The sequence below is a fragment of the Rhinichthys klamathensis genome, unplaced genomic scaffold (genome assembly GCF_029890125.1).
Source record: "Rhinichthys klamathensis goyatoka isolate OS25496 unplaced genomic scaffold, OSU_Roscu_1.1 h1tg000311l_1, whole genome shotgun sequence".
Lineage (NCBI taxonomy): Eukaryota > Metazoa > Chordata > Actinopteri > Cypriniformes > Leuciscidae > Rhinichthys > Rhinichthys klamathensis.
The window spans coordinates 1,588,167-1,604,868 of record NW_026606829.1 but is presented as its reverse complement, the minus strand read 5'-3'; the positions used below and the strand labels follow the sequence as shown (position 1 = coordinate 1,604,868).

The following is a 16,702-nucleotide window of genomic DNA, read 5'->3' as shown; positions in this document are numbered from 1 at the left end:
AATTTTTTTTAGCCGAATACAAATAATTTTCTTCTTGGTTTTATCCTTCATTTTATCAGTTCTATCTCTTTCTCTATCTATTTATCTCACAGAAACAATAGCCATAAATCATCTGTGTTAAAGTGGTATGCCTGTGAGTGACGTCAGGTTATAAACTAAAAGTTAAGCACCATAAGGGATTGTGATCTGTGCACTGTGAAGTGCACTTGGCCTGTTTTTCTTACTCGGCAACCGAGCCACATTTAAGCACATTAATTACCTCCTTGACGGATCCTATCTGAAATCTGCCTCAGATTTGCTTCAGCATGCACTTGGGCAGCATGGAAAGAGAGAGGAGGAGGAAAATTCACTTGGGAAAATCACTAGCTGCATTTCATCCAACATGCAATGTTACAGAGCTTTCCCGAATTCCAAATACCAAATCCCTGAATTCTCATGAAGTGTCAGCATGAGACGACGTGTTTTCCTATATTATTTCGTTCACATTTTGTTTATAATATTTTCTTAAAGAGGCACAGGATGGTTTTTAAGGGCAGGCACATGCAGGGCTAGTACAGGGGGGCTGGAAAGTTTTAGCTTTCACTGTAAATCCCATTGCAGGAGGACAGAGCAAATGAGTCGAGGAAGGCAGAGAGGGGGAGTGTGTCACTTTTCAGAAGGACTGACTTGTGCCTTCGTAGGCAGCGACGGGGGAGGGAGTGAGAGAGAGACTAAGGGAAGGAGAGGAAAGTTAAAGCTGAAGAAATGGCAGCTGGGACGCTCCCACACATGGTGCAGACAAAGTTAAAATAACAAACTCTGTACACTTTCTCAAGTGAGAGCCGCTGTTTTGGAAATACTAATAATTCATACACTTACAGCAACAAGCTGGGAAGATTGGGAAGATGAAGTATCGAGGCATGGTAAGAACCACAGCATGCTCCATACTAAACAAAACCAGCTGGGAGATTTCTGCAATGTCAGTGAGGGTCTTATGAAAGTGAAATATGTGGTTCTGGTCCAAAGTTGTCTATTAATTTCGTGTTTAGAATATGTAATGATTTGCTGCATGGCTGGAATGCAAATATGACACATAAGGAATCATGTATGTATGTATCTATGTATGTATGTATGTATCTATCTATCTATCTATCCATCTGAGTGGTAATACACACTCACACATAGACACACATATACATATGTATATACATATATGTATATAGTGTGTGTGATACAGTAAACAGTTTTACCAATTTGTTATAAAAATTTATAGCACCTGAGGTTTAGGTATTTCACTGAAATTCAACTTTTTTTTCTTCTTTTTTTTTATAAGTACATTTTTGTATGTGTTATCCATTGACTAGGTTGTTCATTAAAGAAGACTTCGACAACGCAGGCATGAATATCGACTGATCTCTAGTCTCAATCATATAGTGAAATAGTGAGAAAATCACTTTTCCTCTGAAAAGAAGGATTTTGAGTTTTGTTGGTCCTATCAGGTGCTTATCCTATCTTGGGACCTTCTTTCATGCTGAACATTGTGACAATCAGTATCTCTGTTCATGCCATAGTGTCGTCTCACAGTGAAGCAATCTCTGGCTTTGAACCAGCAGCAGTCACTGTTAAATTCCAGGCTAGAGTGAGAGTGAGAGAGATAAAGAAACTGGCGTCTGTCATCGAGCCATTCCACCCTACTACATTTCTCCCTGCTGTGTCATCCACGACCTTCCTCTGAAAGCCAACAGAAGCTTCAATAACAAGCACTCAAGATTGAGACCATCATCGTTTAAGCTTTGTGTTTCTGAGGTCTTTCACCCATTCAATGTCATGATACGCTACGAGTGTCATTTGCTGCAGAGCATCATTTCATATTCAAATAAACACACCTTGTGGTCGGCAGTACTTTAGATGTGCACATTTTGTCGTAGGCAAATAAGTGCAGAGGGTTGATGAATGTCTGACATTAGATTTATGGTATCTGGTGCAGTTTCATACGAGATTCCATTGAATTGCTAAACAGCTGCTCTGCTCACAGGAAGATCCAAACCTCAGGAAGAGGAAATTAAGTTTACATAGTGACATGCATGCTCTGAGTGACCTTGGAGATATGAAATGGTTAGTCTTGAGATATTTAGGAAGGCCATAGCTGATAGCTTTGCATCTATATATGATTGTGCAGGAAATGCTGTAAGAATTGAACTAGCCGGAAATACCGTGACGGCCCCTTAAGCAGTTTACAGTTCTCCCGACTCATGCTCTTCAAATGCCCTCTGGACATGAATGCCTTGCATTGTCCGGCAGGCTGAAATGAAGAATAACCGGTCACTTTATCTTTTCCAAGTCAAAAAGTATGTTAGTGAGTTTCGCATGTGGAGGGGGTGCATATGATGTAAGATCTTCACCTGTTTGGACAGAGCCAGTCACACCTGTCTGTCAGCTTTCCCCCTGGAGTTTGACAGCCACCAGCGGACTTTCCAAACCAACCCCTCGACACAAGGACAGCCATCGACTCAGCAAACTGGCGTGAATTACAATGCCACCCATGGAATTTCTCACCATCAGGGTGGTGGTAATTAGATGAGCATTGTACGACATCTTCTGTGAAGATTTGTTGATGAATAGGGCTTGATTAAAGGATAATATAATATGATGTGCAGAAAGGCACTCTGTGCAGATTTTGATTGTTTTAAGCACTCTCAGTTTCACGGCTTTGAAGAAGCTCTTTATTGTTGACATGCAAAACAGGGGCAAAAAAGTTGCATTACATTTGGAGAAGTGCTAAATATGTTTTCCCCCTCTGACCAGCTGCATGAATCTAAGCTGCAGGAGTCTGATCTTTTTGCACTTTCCCAAAAAAACAAAAAAGGAAAATAAACAAACAAGAAACCCCACACTCCTCCTCACACTTATCATCATTGGTTTTAATATTGTGGGAAGCCTCTTTGATTTATGAGTGTTTCTTTAAATATGGGCACCTTTGGCCCCTGTGCACATTTTAGTAAATGAACTTTCCCGAACATTTCATAATGACCAGTTGATTTAATTTGCATCTGTCAATTTTGTCATTTTTTTCTGAGGTATCGTACAAATTTCCACTAGTGTCATTTCCTCGTATTTAACAGCTTTAGGAGTGGAAATGAGATTTTAACTTAAACTACTAGCTTGGCAGTTATAAGGGGTAAAATTGTTTTCACACAAGAAATAATTTTTACACAATATATATTGAATGAAACCATTATTAATAATATAATAAACACAAAAAGTTGACTCTTTTGTATAGTTTTAATACTCTGCTGGGACAATAATGTGGCCATACTTGGAAAAACACCTTTATGAATCTATCATCGTTTTTAATGTAGCTGTGCCTCTCTACAAAACTCTGTGTGTCTCCACCCCTTGTTCTTTCCTGCTGCCAAGCAGGAGAGGAAAGAAGAGCGAGGTAACAAGTGAGCCAGATGACTCAATCAGGATGGAAACAGTTGGTAACCTCAAAAGCTTGAAATCATAAGCAAGCAGACAAGATTTACTTTTCGCCATTCTTCACCATTCCCGGTGAAAAGGGGAGGAGCACATGACTTTGCTCTGGATATCTAGGAATGTGCCCTTTATCCACTGCCTTCATTAATTATGAAAAAAATGCACAACACATTCTCCTCTTGTTCATCGACCAGGAGTTGTTAACTGTACAGTATCACTGACTTGCCCTTAGAGAAATTAAATATTGGAGTGTTTGACTTGCTCGTTCACTCTTTCAAAAAATCAATCTTTGTAATCATAGGTCCCTCTCAGTCTGTTTCCAAAGACTGCTAATGTCTTCTTGCAATGTGAGAAGTGCTGACGAAGGCAGCTTGACTCGGCATATCTCCCTGACACAGCTCTGCTTACAAGAACCGAGCAAATCGGTAGGATTTTGGAAGGTCAAGCAAAAGGCAATTATTGTTCAATTCTTCCCAGTGCCTTTGTAAGCACAAATCTCTCCCTTCTTGTTATTTATTTTTTAAAGGTTAGAGGGAAATGGAGTGAATAATTTGCCCACAGTCGTTTTGTTTTAAGATCAGCATTTGGAAAAAATGAGCACATGGCAAAGGGTCGTAGCTTGCCTTAAAGACCAGCAAGCATGGGGAAGGGGACCAGGGGTGGGACCAGGAAAGCAAATCCATAAAGAAGAACAATGGTGTAATGACGCCTGTTTCTTGAGAAAGTAGCTTAGGAAGGAGACTTGGTGGGACAAGGGTCTGCCTTCTGGTTATTGGTGTAAATGAATGGTTGGATTCATTTATGTTGGCTTTTGGCAGCTCAAATGGATTTTACATCTGATGTCCAGATAACTAAGGGTGCTCCGATCAGGATTTTTGGGGCCGATATCAGTGGAAACAATATTGGCTGATACGATCACCGATACCGATCACCGAAATATATAATACTATTCTTAACAACAGTATATTTTAAGTATTAAAAAATTAAGAGATGAGAAAGTATCATGAATTTACAACTCTTTATTTATTGGCAAGAAACATGTGCAATACATTCCATTCCCCGAGGTGATTAGGAACAGCTTAGAGCTTAACAAATATAGCAGTGAAATAAACAATAAAAATAAAAAAACAGAGCAGACTTTATCAACAGAAAGTAATCAAATGTAAAACAACACTGGATAGTCTTCACTGTATAAATTAAATATAGATGAATCATACTAAATCTACTAAAGAGAAGTGAGTGATTTTCTCGGTCCTTTCTTGTTTGATTAACTTTAATGACACAGACGGCAGCAGGAATATAGGCTGCTGTCACTTTAAGAATGATTGCACGGATCCAATATACTGATACACATGTGACTTTTTTTTTCTCAACTGTTTATGTTCACTTAAGACATAACAGACTGCGTTTAAGCAAATACTCACCAAGCTGGGCATTTTGCCATATTTCTGTTTAGGCTTAAATTTATGGGCTCATAATCCTCTCTCATTCGGCACGAATCTAGATGTTTCCATGGCTGTGATGTAAGTTTTTAATAGCTAACCTATTATTTATTTTGTAAACAAAGGTTTGGGCTGGACATATTATTCTTGAGTTGACCAGCTGATGATATCATCGTCTGTCTAACCAGCATGTTTAGTTTTGATTATGACTCCACCACCAATTATTATCTGTCAGTTCTGTGTCACTGCAGTAGAATATACAGACAAATACCCACTCACACTACAAACAAGTAGATGCGATTGAGACAAGATTAAGTGTGTGTTCACTGCACATTGTATAATTTGTTTTTCAAATATGATCGTTGGGAATGAGTGTCTGCACTCTTATTTGTTTGAATCGAATATACACTACTACACTTGAGCCAGTAAGTAACCTCCTAGCAACCATCCAGATCACCCTAGCAACCGCATAGCTATGAACACCTTGACACTGTTTATTTTTTCTGCATTTGTCCGGGTTTTGTCCTGAATGATGAATTACACTTGAATTTCGATCTGGTTCTGATTGAAATGCAGGAGACAGCATTTAAATGTGGTTTGTGTAATAATTGGAGAAAACTGGATTGCATGTGGGTGTTTGCAAATTACATGAAACCAGATTTGAGCTGGAAATTCAAAGCCGGCCTAATGGGGAACAAGAGCGAGAGTTTGCAAAGCAGTGTCAGACTTTCAGAGTTGATGCAGCTCTGTTGGGGCATTCAGCAAGCTGACGGATTGGGAATGAAGTCACTTCCTGGCACTACACTTGTCGGCTGTTCCCGCTCGGCTGTTATGTTTTTCTTACTGCTTGTTTTTTCCCACCGTTAGCCTCCCTCTCTTTTGGTTCTGTTGTAGTTGTTGTACATCACCTTAATTAAAGTGCTTGCTCAGGTGTGCTGTATCTGTCTCTCTCTGTCTCTCCCTCTAGGGGACGGCCGCTGCTGTGTCAATAGCAAAACAACAGCCGTGGCAGCTGGTGCGTTCACACAATGTGACTGTGTGTATTTCAATGCATAATCACGCATTTGTTCATCTGTGTGTGTGTGTGTGTGTGTGAGTGGGTGTAAGTGCGCTTTTCTGTTTCAAGCTAGGAAGTGTCACCCATAGCCCTCTTTGATCAGGATTACAGACATCAGATGACAAGTGACCTGCTAGAAATTAGTAAATTTTTGTGTCCCAATAATTTATGCCTGAGCTAAAGAGCATCTCTGGACAAGGATCGACAGCTTAGGTTTTATCGACACCATGGATTTTTCAAATTTTGGCGATCTAATGCGTAAAACCCAGGCCTCCATTGTGGAGAAGGGTTTTCACTTTAAAGATACAGATGTGGTAATAGATGTGAGTATGATTGTGTTTCTGTTTTCACAGCACACTTGAGTTTGGGTGGAGTTTGCAGTGATGTAGTCACAGATGTGGTTTAAGTGTGAAAATTGATGGTTTAGAGCTTCTTGTTTCTTTGTAAAGGTAATGTAATCAAGTTAATGATAGAGAAAACAGCCTTGTACCCTTATAAATAGTCATGTGGTGGTGCCATGGAGCGATGATGGGATCAGATGGTAACACTATGGTATTTAAATACAGGTGTACCATGATACTTAAGATGATTACCGTATTAATAGGCTATACAACGGTGTTTATATGGTACTTCAAATAATACCTTGTAGGGATGAGCAATTTTAACCTTTTGGCCAATACAACGAATGGCTGATTTCAAAATCCAATGCTTTTATGTTTACATGCATGAAAAACGGATATTCATTTTGAGATTTGCTAAAGATTACTTATTTAACAGTAGAAGTAATAATTGAATTACTTCTAATTAAATTATTAGAGTTAAATTGGGTAAATGAGCATGAAAAATTAGTGATCTTATATGCTTATATCCAATATCAACCAATATTTTAAACATTTTAAAAATCTTTAATATCAGCTAATACATGATATGGCACCAATATGCACTATTGTTCAAAAGATTGGAGGCTATAAGATTTTAAGATTTTATGTTTTTGAAAGAAGTCTCTTATATTGACAAAGGCTGCATATATTTAATAAAAAATATAGTAAAAACAGTAACATTGTGAAATATTATTGCAATTTAAAATAACTGTTTTCTATTTGAATATATTTTAAAATGTAATTTATTCCTGTAATGCAAAGCTGATTTTTCAGCATCATTTCTCCAGTCTTCAGTGTCACATGATCCTTCAGAAATCATTCTAATATGCTGATTTGCTGCTCAAGAAATATTCCATATTATTATCAATGCTGAAAACAGTTGTGCAGCTGCAAAAAAATATTTTGTGGAAATTGTGATAAAAACATTTCTCACAAAATCTCTCTAACCCCAAACTTTTGAACAGTAGTGTCTCTTGCATTCTAGGGCTGGGCGATATGGCCTAAAAATAAATCCCAGATTTACAATTTAAATCGATTTTATTACATTTCGGTTGAAGTTGAACTGTATCTTTCAAATTACCTATTGATCATTCGTGTTTATTTACTATTAACTAGTAGTAAAGAGTAACAGATGATCGGTTCATGTGCCGCTTGAACTGAGATCTGTCAGCGATCTGTCACGTCACATTTACAAGCGCCAAAACGGTGTTTAGTTTTTGCATTTCGTAATTAAATTGACAGAATCTGAGAGCTGAGAATTTGTTTCATATCAATAGGAGTCTTCTCTGTCTTATCTGTCGGTGTCAGTGTCCTCTTTGCGTCACGATTTTTCTCTGCGTGAGAAAATGGATGTGGCGTGAGAGCGTGTAAAAAGTGACAATTGCGTGAGTCTCACAGTGAATTTGTGAGAGTTGGCAGCCCTGCAGATTCGGTTTGTAATATTTTTTGGCGGGTGTGCTTGTGCTGCCGCGGTCTTGTTCATTTGCCATGTTGTTTGTGTATCTCTATGGCAAACGCTGAGGCCGTTTGGAACTACGGGAGCCCAGAGGGGTAGAGATGTTAAAGAGAAAACCGATTTTCATTCAAACAAGTCGACGTAAACTAGACATTCGAGTTAATCGATAAAAACGATTTATCGCCCAGCCCTATTGCATTCCTAATAGTTTTGCAATTCTAAACTTTAAAAAAAATCATGGTATTACTGTGGTACCTTATTAAAAAAGTCATGGTAGTGCTTCCTGGTACTTTTTAGTGTTTTAGAGTATCAACCTGATAATGTGCTTGACACAAATCCATTAATGGTGACATCTTGTTTACAATGGCATGTGTGGTTCAGTGAGAAATACCTCATACAAATGCTTTAAATTAAACGCTTTATTTAGCTGGGTTTCAAATGAGCTGAAGTCTGTGTATGATATGAAATGGGAGGGGTTATGATGGAGTTGGTTGAGTGTATTCTCAAGGCTCTCAGAGGGCCTTGGCATGCTGTGTGTTGCAGTGTTTATATATCACCTCGCGCTGCTCTGTGTCTAGAGGCTGCAAGTGTGATTCTGTATCTCAGATCTGCTCTTTCTCTGTCAGGCTGTGGGCAGTGACGGAATCCGGGTCATGATGGAGAGCGCCCTGACAGCCAGGGACCGGGTGGGCGTGCAGGACTTTGTCCTGCTGGAGAACCACACCAGCGAGGTGGCGTTCATCGAGAACCTCCGCAAGCGCTTCAAGGAGAACCTTATTTATGTAAGAGCTGTTGTTGCTGTTCTATTCACCCTTAAAGCTCAAAGCCCAGAGTATTGATGTGACCCCTTTGTGTTTATCTTTCTCCCACAGACATACATTGGCTCAGTGCTGGTGTCAGTGAACCCCTACAAAGACCTGGAGATTTACACTAAACAGCATATGGAACGATACAGGGGCGTCAATTTCTATGAAGTCTCACCTCACATGTAAGGCATCAGAAAGAAGTCATTGTTACCCACTGTTCTGCTCTCTTCTATTGTGTAGAGTAGGCCAATGGGAAGGCTAATGGTTTTAATGTTTTTTATTTGCTAAATAAGGACTACAACAGTTGTCCAATTCGTCAACCATGTAAACTCACATCCTTGTGGAAGTTGTTCTTATTTAGGAACCGGTTTAAAAAAAATGGTAGAAGCTTCAAATTAACATTTGAGGTGTGACTGTGTATAATTTATATTGTGGAACCAAACATGAATATGAATGTTATTTAATTAATAAAACAAAGAAAAAAATCCAGAGGGAACCAATAGCTTGAAAATGCTACTTAAATATGTAAAATGCCTAATCTGCATTTTTATGGACTTGGTGGGTCTTGTTAATCTTTCTTGTTGCCTTCTGTTAGTGAAGAAGTAGTTCCCTTGGAATATCTGTAAGGAATATTGAGGACTATAAACTAAAGTTCTCAATTCTCATACAATCGTAACGCAAGGGCTTTTCACACTTAAAATAGTTAAGTTAACCCTGGGTCATTCTAAACCCCGGGTAAACAGAATCCTGGGTTATCTTGCTTCATGTTTCACACTGCTCATAAATTACCCGAGGTTAACAATTAATCCTGGGTATTCATAAGGTGATGTTTCACACTGTACATTCCTTAACCCTGGGTTAATGTTCTTATTTGCATATTTGCGGTGTCAGTGTCATTTGTTTGGATGAACGCAGCACTCAACATGTTTACATAGAAGCTCTAGCATTGCGCATCCTTTTATTGCCGACTGTTCTATCGAGTTTATACTGAATGGATATTTTGGACTATAAAGGTAAGAAAGAAACGGTCTCTTCTTCACTCAAATTGTTGCGTTTTCTGTCAGCATTTGACATTTTTCCAGTGTTTTCTCAATGGTTTGGACATTTTCCATTTTTCTCAAATGCTGAATTTACTGTTTATATCAAATGCGCAGTGTTTCTGTGACTGTCTAAAGCAAGCAAATATGAGTATGCGATTGGTTGTCTGTTGCTAAACGTCTAGCTGTAACATTCTAACACCGCATCATTTCACACTGTACAAGTTTGGCAATGCAAAAGCAGTGATAACCCTGCTTCTAAATATTAAGTGTGAAATCTTCTTATACCTATGGTTAAAACCGTTTTTTCGAACGACAATAACCCCAGGGATAAGCGCAGTGTGAGAAGCCCTATAGACTCTTTTCTGTTTGGTTTTTGCGTTTGTGGGAACTTTCAGTTAGCCAGAGGGATAAAGTGATGTAATTCATATTTAATTAGTATTTTAATTGCGATATTGTTTTTTGTTGTATTTTAATATTTGCCTGTGTTAATTAAATGTTTGCTTAGTTAATTTGAATATGCAGTTTTTAATCTGTAAAGGTTTATCTATTTAAGTAACATGAATTTAATGTTTAGTATTATTATTATTTTATTGTTGTTGTTGTTGGTTGGTATATATTTTTTTTATTATTTGTGTGAATTATTCTTAATTACTATTTGTGTGACAAATTTAAATTGTCAAAAACAAGCAAAAAATAAAATACATTAAGGCCCCGTTTACACGAGAACAATTCCGGGTGAAAACGTAAAAATATTTTATCGGATGTGCCTTTCGTTTACACGACAACGGCGGTTTGGGGGCTTAAAAACGCAAAAAAGTGAAACCACCCAGTGGAAATCTTAAAAACGCTCCACCGTCGCGTTCCCGTCTAAACGGTAAAAACGCAAATCTGCTCACGGTGGCTCTCGTCGCGTATGCGTTTACGTCACATGCATGCGCCAGTACAGGAAAATAACAACCAACATGTCAGATTATTTCCATACGTCGGACCTTCAAGTTGCCCTAGCAGCTCTGAAAAACATAAATGAGTCTTTTCAGCAGTTGTACAAAATATTCTAAGATATTGGTATTGTTGTGTGGCAGTGCTTCACATTGCCACCTAGCCGCCTGGAGTGCATACTACATCGAATTTCACACACTTTTGCGTCACCATATGCACGCGGATTTCCCAACCATAACGCTCGTCTAAACGCAGAATAAAAAGTGATAACGCAACGCCACTTTTGCGTTTTCTCTTCAGATCGTTTCCGTGTAAACATAGCCAAATAAAGAATATGACATTATTGATTATTTATTTATTGTATTTTAATTTTTGCTTATAGTAAATGTGAATTCAAGCAAATTGAATTAATGAAATTAAAATGCTAAAAATAAAATATTGTAAAATAAATTCTTAATTTCAAACATGCACATTTTAATCTATATAAATATTTAATTTGTATTTATCTACTTCAGCAACTGAAGTACTTAATTTGTTTTTAGATTATTCATTATCATTTTTTATTTATTATTATCATTATTGTAATCTTATTTTGTTACATTTATAAAAAAAAAAACTTTATGAAATCTACATACATTTGTACTAAGCATTTATGATCTTGACATGTTCCCTATACAGTTATGCCGTGGGTGATAATGCGTACCGCTCCATGCGGACTGAGAGACGGGACCAGTGCATCCTCATCTCAGGTGAGAGTGGTGCTGGAAAGACAGAAGCCTCCAAGAAGGTTCTGCAGTACTACGCCTTCACCTGCCCTGCCAGTGAGCACGTGCAGACCGTCAAAGATCGCCTGCTACAATCCAACCCTGTGCTGGAGGTAAACATGTACACAGCACATCTAAACTAACATGTTTCATCATGACATACAATTTTACTAATCTCCAAATGCCAGCGTATAGTGGTGAGATCAGTACGTGCTGTAATTGTTGCCCTGGACTGCTGTCATAGCGGAAAATGCTCTGAATGACTCTCAGTGATGCCAAGGAAAAGAGCAGAGTTTATTCTGAGCAGTTTGTTTTCCTGGTTTCAGTATAAATCTCTCCAGTAATTATACGCCACTGTTATTATCTGTGTGATAAGACTGGGGCATACATGAAGGACGTCTAAAAATGGAAAGGCCAACGGAAGCAGCGCAGACTGCCGTTCTGCCAGATGTTTCGCAGATGTGGTGCTTCCCTGTAAAATAGCAGTGTGTGTGGATCTAGTAGTGTGTGTATAAGCGTATTTGTGTAAATTTATAAAGATTGTTTTTCTGTATGCTGTACTGAATTGTTATATTCATCATTTTTCCTTCACACATTCTTTGTTTTCTTTTGAATAACTCTTCTCTCAGGCCTTTGGAAATGCAAAAACTTTACGAAATGACAATTCCAGTCGCTTTGGGAAATACATGGACATTCAGTTTGACTTCAAGGTGAGTTTGATCATTTGTTAAACAATATTAATGTTGTTACATGATCATCAAGCAAAGCTCACATCTCAATTGCTATGATCCACCTTCTGTCGATACACCTTTACCCCTACAATTCTCTTCTTGGTTTGGGGATTTGGCTGCATCCACCTGCGTGTTTACGTGCTTGTGTTTGTGTGAAATTATGCGTGCTTGCATGCGTGTCAGAAACCCGGTATTATCCCCTCTGCTTCTCCCTTTGGGTGTCCCCGTTGGCAGGGTGCTCCAGTAGGGGGTCACATCCTGAATTACCTGCTGGAGAAATCACGCGTCGTACACCAGAGCCATGGTGAGAGAAACTTCCACATCTTCTATCAGCTCATTGAAGGAGGAGAGGATGATCTCCTGAGGAGGCTGGGCCTGGAGAAGAATGCCCAACAGTACCAGTATCTGGTGAAGGTGAGAGACAGACCTCACACACTTGTTATGGTTACAGCAGATGACCTAGTCTGAGATGGAAAGACAGCTGTACATTTAAGAAAAAGCTGTGGCTTAGTAGTTAGCACACATGCTTCAGACACATTGGGTCATGCTGGTCAAGTGAAGATGCTGGTTAAAATCTGATGTTGTGTCTGTCTGTCGTCCCTCCATTAATTATGAAAGCTTGTTTCCACCTCAGAGTAAAAAAAAAAAAAAGGATTTTTAACGATAACTTAAAGAAAACATAAAGAGAGCCTTACTGTGAGCTACAAGGTTTTTAATTGATAGTATTTGCTTCTGTTGAAGCTGTTAACCTGCATTATTCTCAGAAATAACGTTAAAAAAATACAATTAATTAAAATGAATTGTGTTTAACAGCAGAATTCATGGTGAAAAACTACATTGCCCATGATGTACAGAAAATTCCACTAATCAAAGAGTTGAAACAAGAAAAACATGCTAAAAGATCTCATTAATTACACAATACCGCAAATTACCTAATCGAGTTGGTCAAAATACTTAAATATTTTAATATATATGCATATTTTGCAATAACCTTAAAATATATTGATATAAATATATATAAAGGAGAAATATAAAACTTTTTTTTATTATATATATATATATATATATATATATATATATATATATATAATAAAAAAAAGTTTTATATTTCTCCTTTATATTTGATTATGCGGTTCACAATGCTTCATGGGATTGTCGTTTCCCTTCAGTCAGTCACGTTCGATGTTACGTTGATACTAGGGATGTGACGGTGAGGATATTTTCCCATCGGTTAATCGACGTGTGACAACACCGGTTATACCGGTATCACCGGCGGGGGCTTGAAAATCACTAATTTGAAGGCTAAAGTAAAATGCGCACGTTCGCATGGGCATTCATAATAGTGCGGAGCAGAGCGAACGTTTTCCATAGTAATGAACTGAAAACGGTCGCTCTGTTCTGCTCGCTCCGCGCCCGTGGACACGTGTGGCTGTACGCATTTTAGTTTCGCTTTCAAATTAGCGCCAATTCGGGGGCGGATTACCTGAATGGCGAGTTCATTAGCATATTATTCTTAATGAAAAACACAACAACAACAAAACAGTACAATGACAAATTTGCTTAAATAGGCGCTTTTACATTTCGATTTGACACCAAATATTGCTCCATCATCTTGTCAGTCTGCACCTCACTCTCGTGATAATTGAAACTCCTGCTGCTGATCTGTGCTGCGACTCTTGTTCAGCTGACGATTTATTAAGCAGAAACGTTCAGTTTTTAATTGTAGTCTCTGTTCTCTAACTGAACTAAATTATTTTATTACAAAAAAAATCTAATCGACAGTGGGGGGTGTTGCCGTGGTGGGCAAGTGATGTAACTGGTGTTGCTTCTGAACACCGGTAACACTGTCAACAGCGCCGACTATCGTAGCAAGCCTAGTTGATACTGACGTATAGGATCTCACTTGGGAACCCAATCACCTCCGGGTAGTAAGAAAATGGACCAAAGAAGATTGACGAGTGATATTTGCATGCCAAACCATCCCCTGGATATACCCCCTGGTATATAAGGCCGGCAACTCACTCATTCAGCTTTTTGCTTCGGAGCCGAGCAGTTGTCTTTACTCGTTCCGCCATTCACCTTCGCCAGAGAGGAGACGTCCGTTGGAAGAGCGTCTTCTTTTCGCTCCATGAGTGCACAGATAAGTGCAGCGATTTCACCCCTGGACGCTTCAACACAAAAGCAGTTTCCCTAAAAGTGCAAAACACAGGTGACGTTGTGTCTTTTTAAAGATGGCATTCCACCCATGTTTTTTTTTTATGCGTTCGCTTCCTGGCCCCAACTGACAGCCGCGTTCACTGCCTTGCATGTCTGGGCCATCAACACGCTGAGGCAGTGTTCTCACTGTGGGAACATGACAGTTGCGATGTTGAGATTGAGACTTGAGTACCTTCAAAAAGTCCCCTCCATCATTCCCCGTTCTGGTTTCTCTGCACCCAGCGTCTCAGATGTCGATCGATTTCACGGCGCGGGGCATGCTTCACAGCATCGTCCTGCCCCGGTACCTTTCATCCCAGAGACCATGAGGAGAAGGTTTGTGGAAGTTTTACTGCCTGAAGCCGCTTCGCTGTTAATCACTACCCTTGATGGTGGGGTAGCCAAAGGAACTGGAACTGCGAGTCTTGAACCGGGCCCTTCACAAGCTCCCGTTCAAGATGCTAAGGCAGAAATGCATCCTCAAGTGCATTCGCCTCAAAGACTGGTTTGCAGAGATCGACCTGAAGGACGCGTACTTCCATGTTTTAATTTTGCCTCGACATACCATATTTAAATTTTTCCTTTCGAGGGTCAAGCATACCAATACAAGGTCCTCCCCTTCAGGCTGTCCCTGTCTCCCCGCATCTTTACAAAGATCGGGGAGGGTGCCCTTGCCCCGTTAAGGAAAGTGGGCATCCGTATTCTCAACTATCTCGACAACTGGCTCATTCTGGCTCACTTTGAGATCTGTTGTGCGAGCACAGAGGCTAATTTATATTCCGGGCGAGCTCAATCGTGCATCCCCAGGTGGTCCAGCTGATCTGGAGTCGATTCAGGCACATACAGGTAGACCTGTTTGCCTCCCAGGAATCTTCCCACTTCCTGCTCTTTTACTCCCTGTCAGAGGCACCCCTTGGCACGAACGCGCTGGCACACAGCTGGCTCTGGGGCCTACGCAAATATGCATTTCCCCCAGTGAGCCTGCTTGCACAAACACTGTGCAAGATCAGGGAGGACGAGGAGCAGACCTGAATGGTTGCACCTTACTGGCCTACCTCGACCCCTGTAAATTCCCGATTAGCTCTGTGCTTTCCTTCCTGCAGGATATGTTGGAGCGAAGGCTGTCTCCCTCCACCTTGAAAGTGTATGTTGCAGCACATCACTATTCATTGGATGGTAGACAAAAGGAGACAAAATCCTCCTCGGCCACGCCTCATCCACTCTTGGGACCTCTCGGTAGTACTCACAGCTCTACAGAGAGTGCCCTTTGAGCCGCTAGAGTCAGAGGAGCTTAAGATCCTGACCCTTAAGACAGTGCTCCTGACTGCGCTCACATCCATCAAGAGGTTGGGAGACCTGTAGGCATTTTCGGTCAGCCAATTGTGCCAGGTATTTGGGCTGGTTGACTCTCGTGTAATCCAGAGACCCCGCCCTGGATATGTGCCCAAAGTTCCCACTACTCCTTTTGGGACAAGGTGGTGAACTTGAAAGCGATGCCCCTGGAGGAGGCAGACCCAACCCTCGCATTGCTGTGCCCCGTTAGTGCCCTGCGCATTTTACGTGGACCACATGAATGGAGTTTTAGGAGCTCTGAGCAGCACTTTGTCTGTTTTGAAGGTCAGCAGGAGGGAAAGGCTGTTTCCAAACAGGTTGGCCAACTGGATAGTGGATGCCATTGCCTTGGCATACCAAACTCAAGACATGCCGTGCCCCTTTGGAGCTAGAGCTCACTCTACAAGGAATGTAGTAGTTCCATTCCTTTCCAGGTAGGACCTACTTTCTTCCATATGTAGGACTGCTCTAATGGTCAGTCCATATGTATGCAGAATGTGGCCTCCGTAGCGTCCCTTTCCATCTGGACTCGGCACGCTTTTTTGAAATCTCTATGGGAGAAATTAATAGAAAAAAATACTTCCAGAACCAATGGTGTACCAATGCTTATATATTTCACATTGTGACTGCTTCTTGCAATGGGACTCTTTATTTCTTATTACTGCGACTTTATATCTAACAGTTGTGAATTTTAATATTTAAATATTTAAATATTTCTTGTTATTGCAACTTTTGTAATGTCACATTTGTTTCTCATTATTGATTTTATTTTATTTGTCGTTATTGCCACTCTCAGTTGCAAGTATTTTTTGCTTATACTACTTTATTTTCCACAATTGCGACTATTTAAAAAAATGTGATTCATATTTCGCATTGTGACTTTGTCGTATTTCAAACTTTATCTCAGAATTACTTTTTTTTTTCGGCGGAAACAGGCTTTCATTATCAATAAAAATGTCAATAAAGCCCCCCAAAAAATTTCAGCTCAGTTTACCACATATATTTATGTTGGACCTGTGTATGAGTATTCATCATAAATGGCATCATACATTTTCCCACAAGTATGCAGGAATGTCCCTTCCTTTCGCTCCCCTGGTGTTTAA

General features: G+C 39.8%; 1 protein-coding gene across 4 annotated transcripts in view; it reads left to right on the top strand.

Moving 5' to 3' along the window:
- The window catches only part of myo1cb (myosin Ic, paralog b), a 47,715-nt gene that overhangs the window by 18,531 nt on the left and 12,482 nt on the right, over window positions 1–16,702 (top strand). For 2 of the 4 annotated variants that reach the window (XM_056271066.1, XM_056271068.1), the window contains 5 exons: window positions 8,418–8,573; window positions 8,664–8,779; window positions 11,255–11,453; window positions 11,970–12,050; window positions 12,306–12,485. In XM_056271066.1, the coding sequence (XP_056127041.1) occupies window positions 8,418–8,573; window positions 8,664–8,779; window positions 11,255–11,453; window positions 11,970–12,050; window positions 12,306–12,485 (732 nt within the window). Of the gene's footprint in view, window positions 1–736; window positions 903–6,080; window positions 6,279–8,417; window positions 8,574–8,663; window positions 8,780–11,254; window positions 11,454–11,969; window positions 12,051–12,305; window positions 12,486–16,702 lie in introns of those variants that run through there. The other 2 variants (XM_056271067.1, XM_056271065.1) reach the window with 2 other exon arrangements.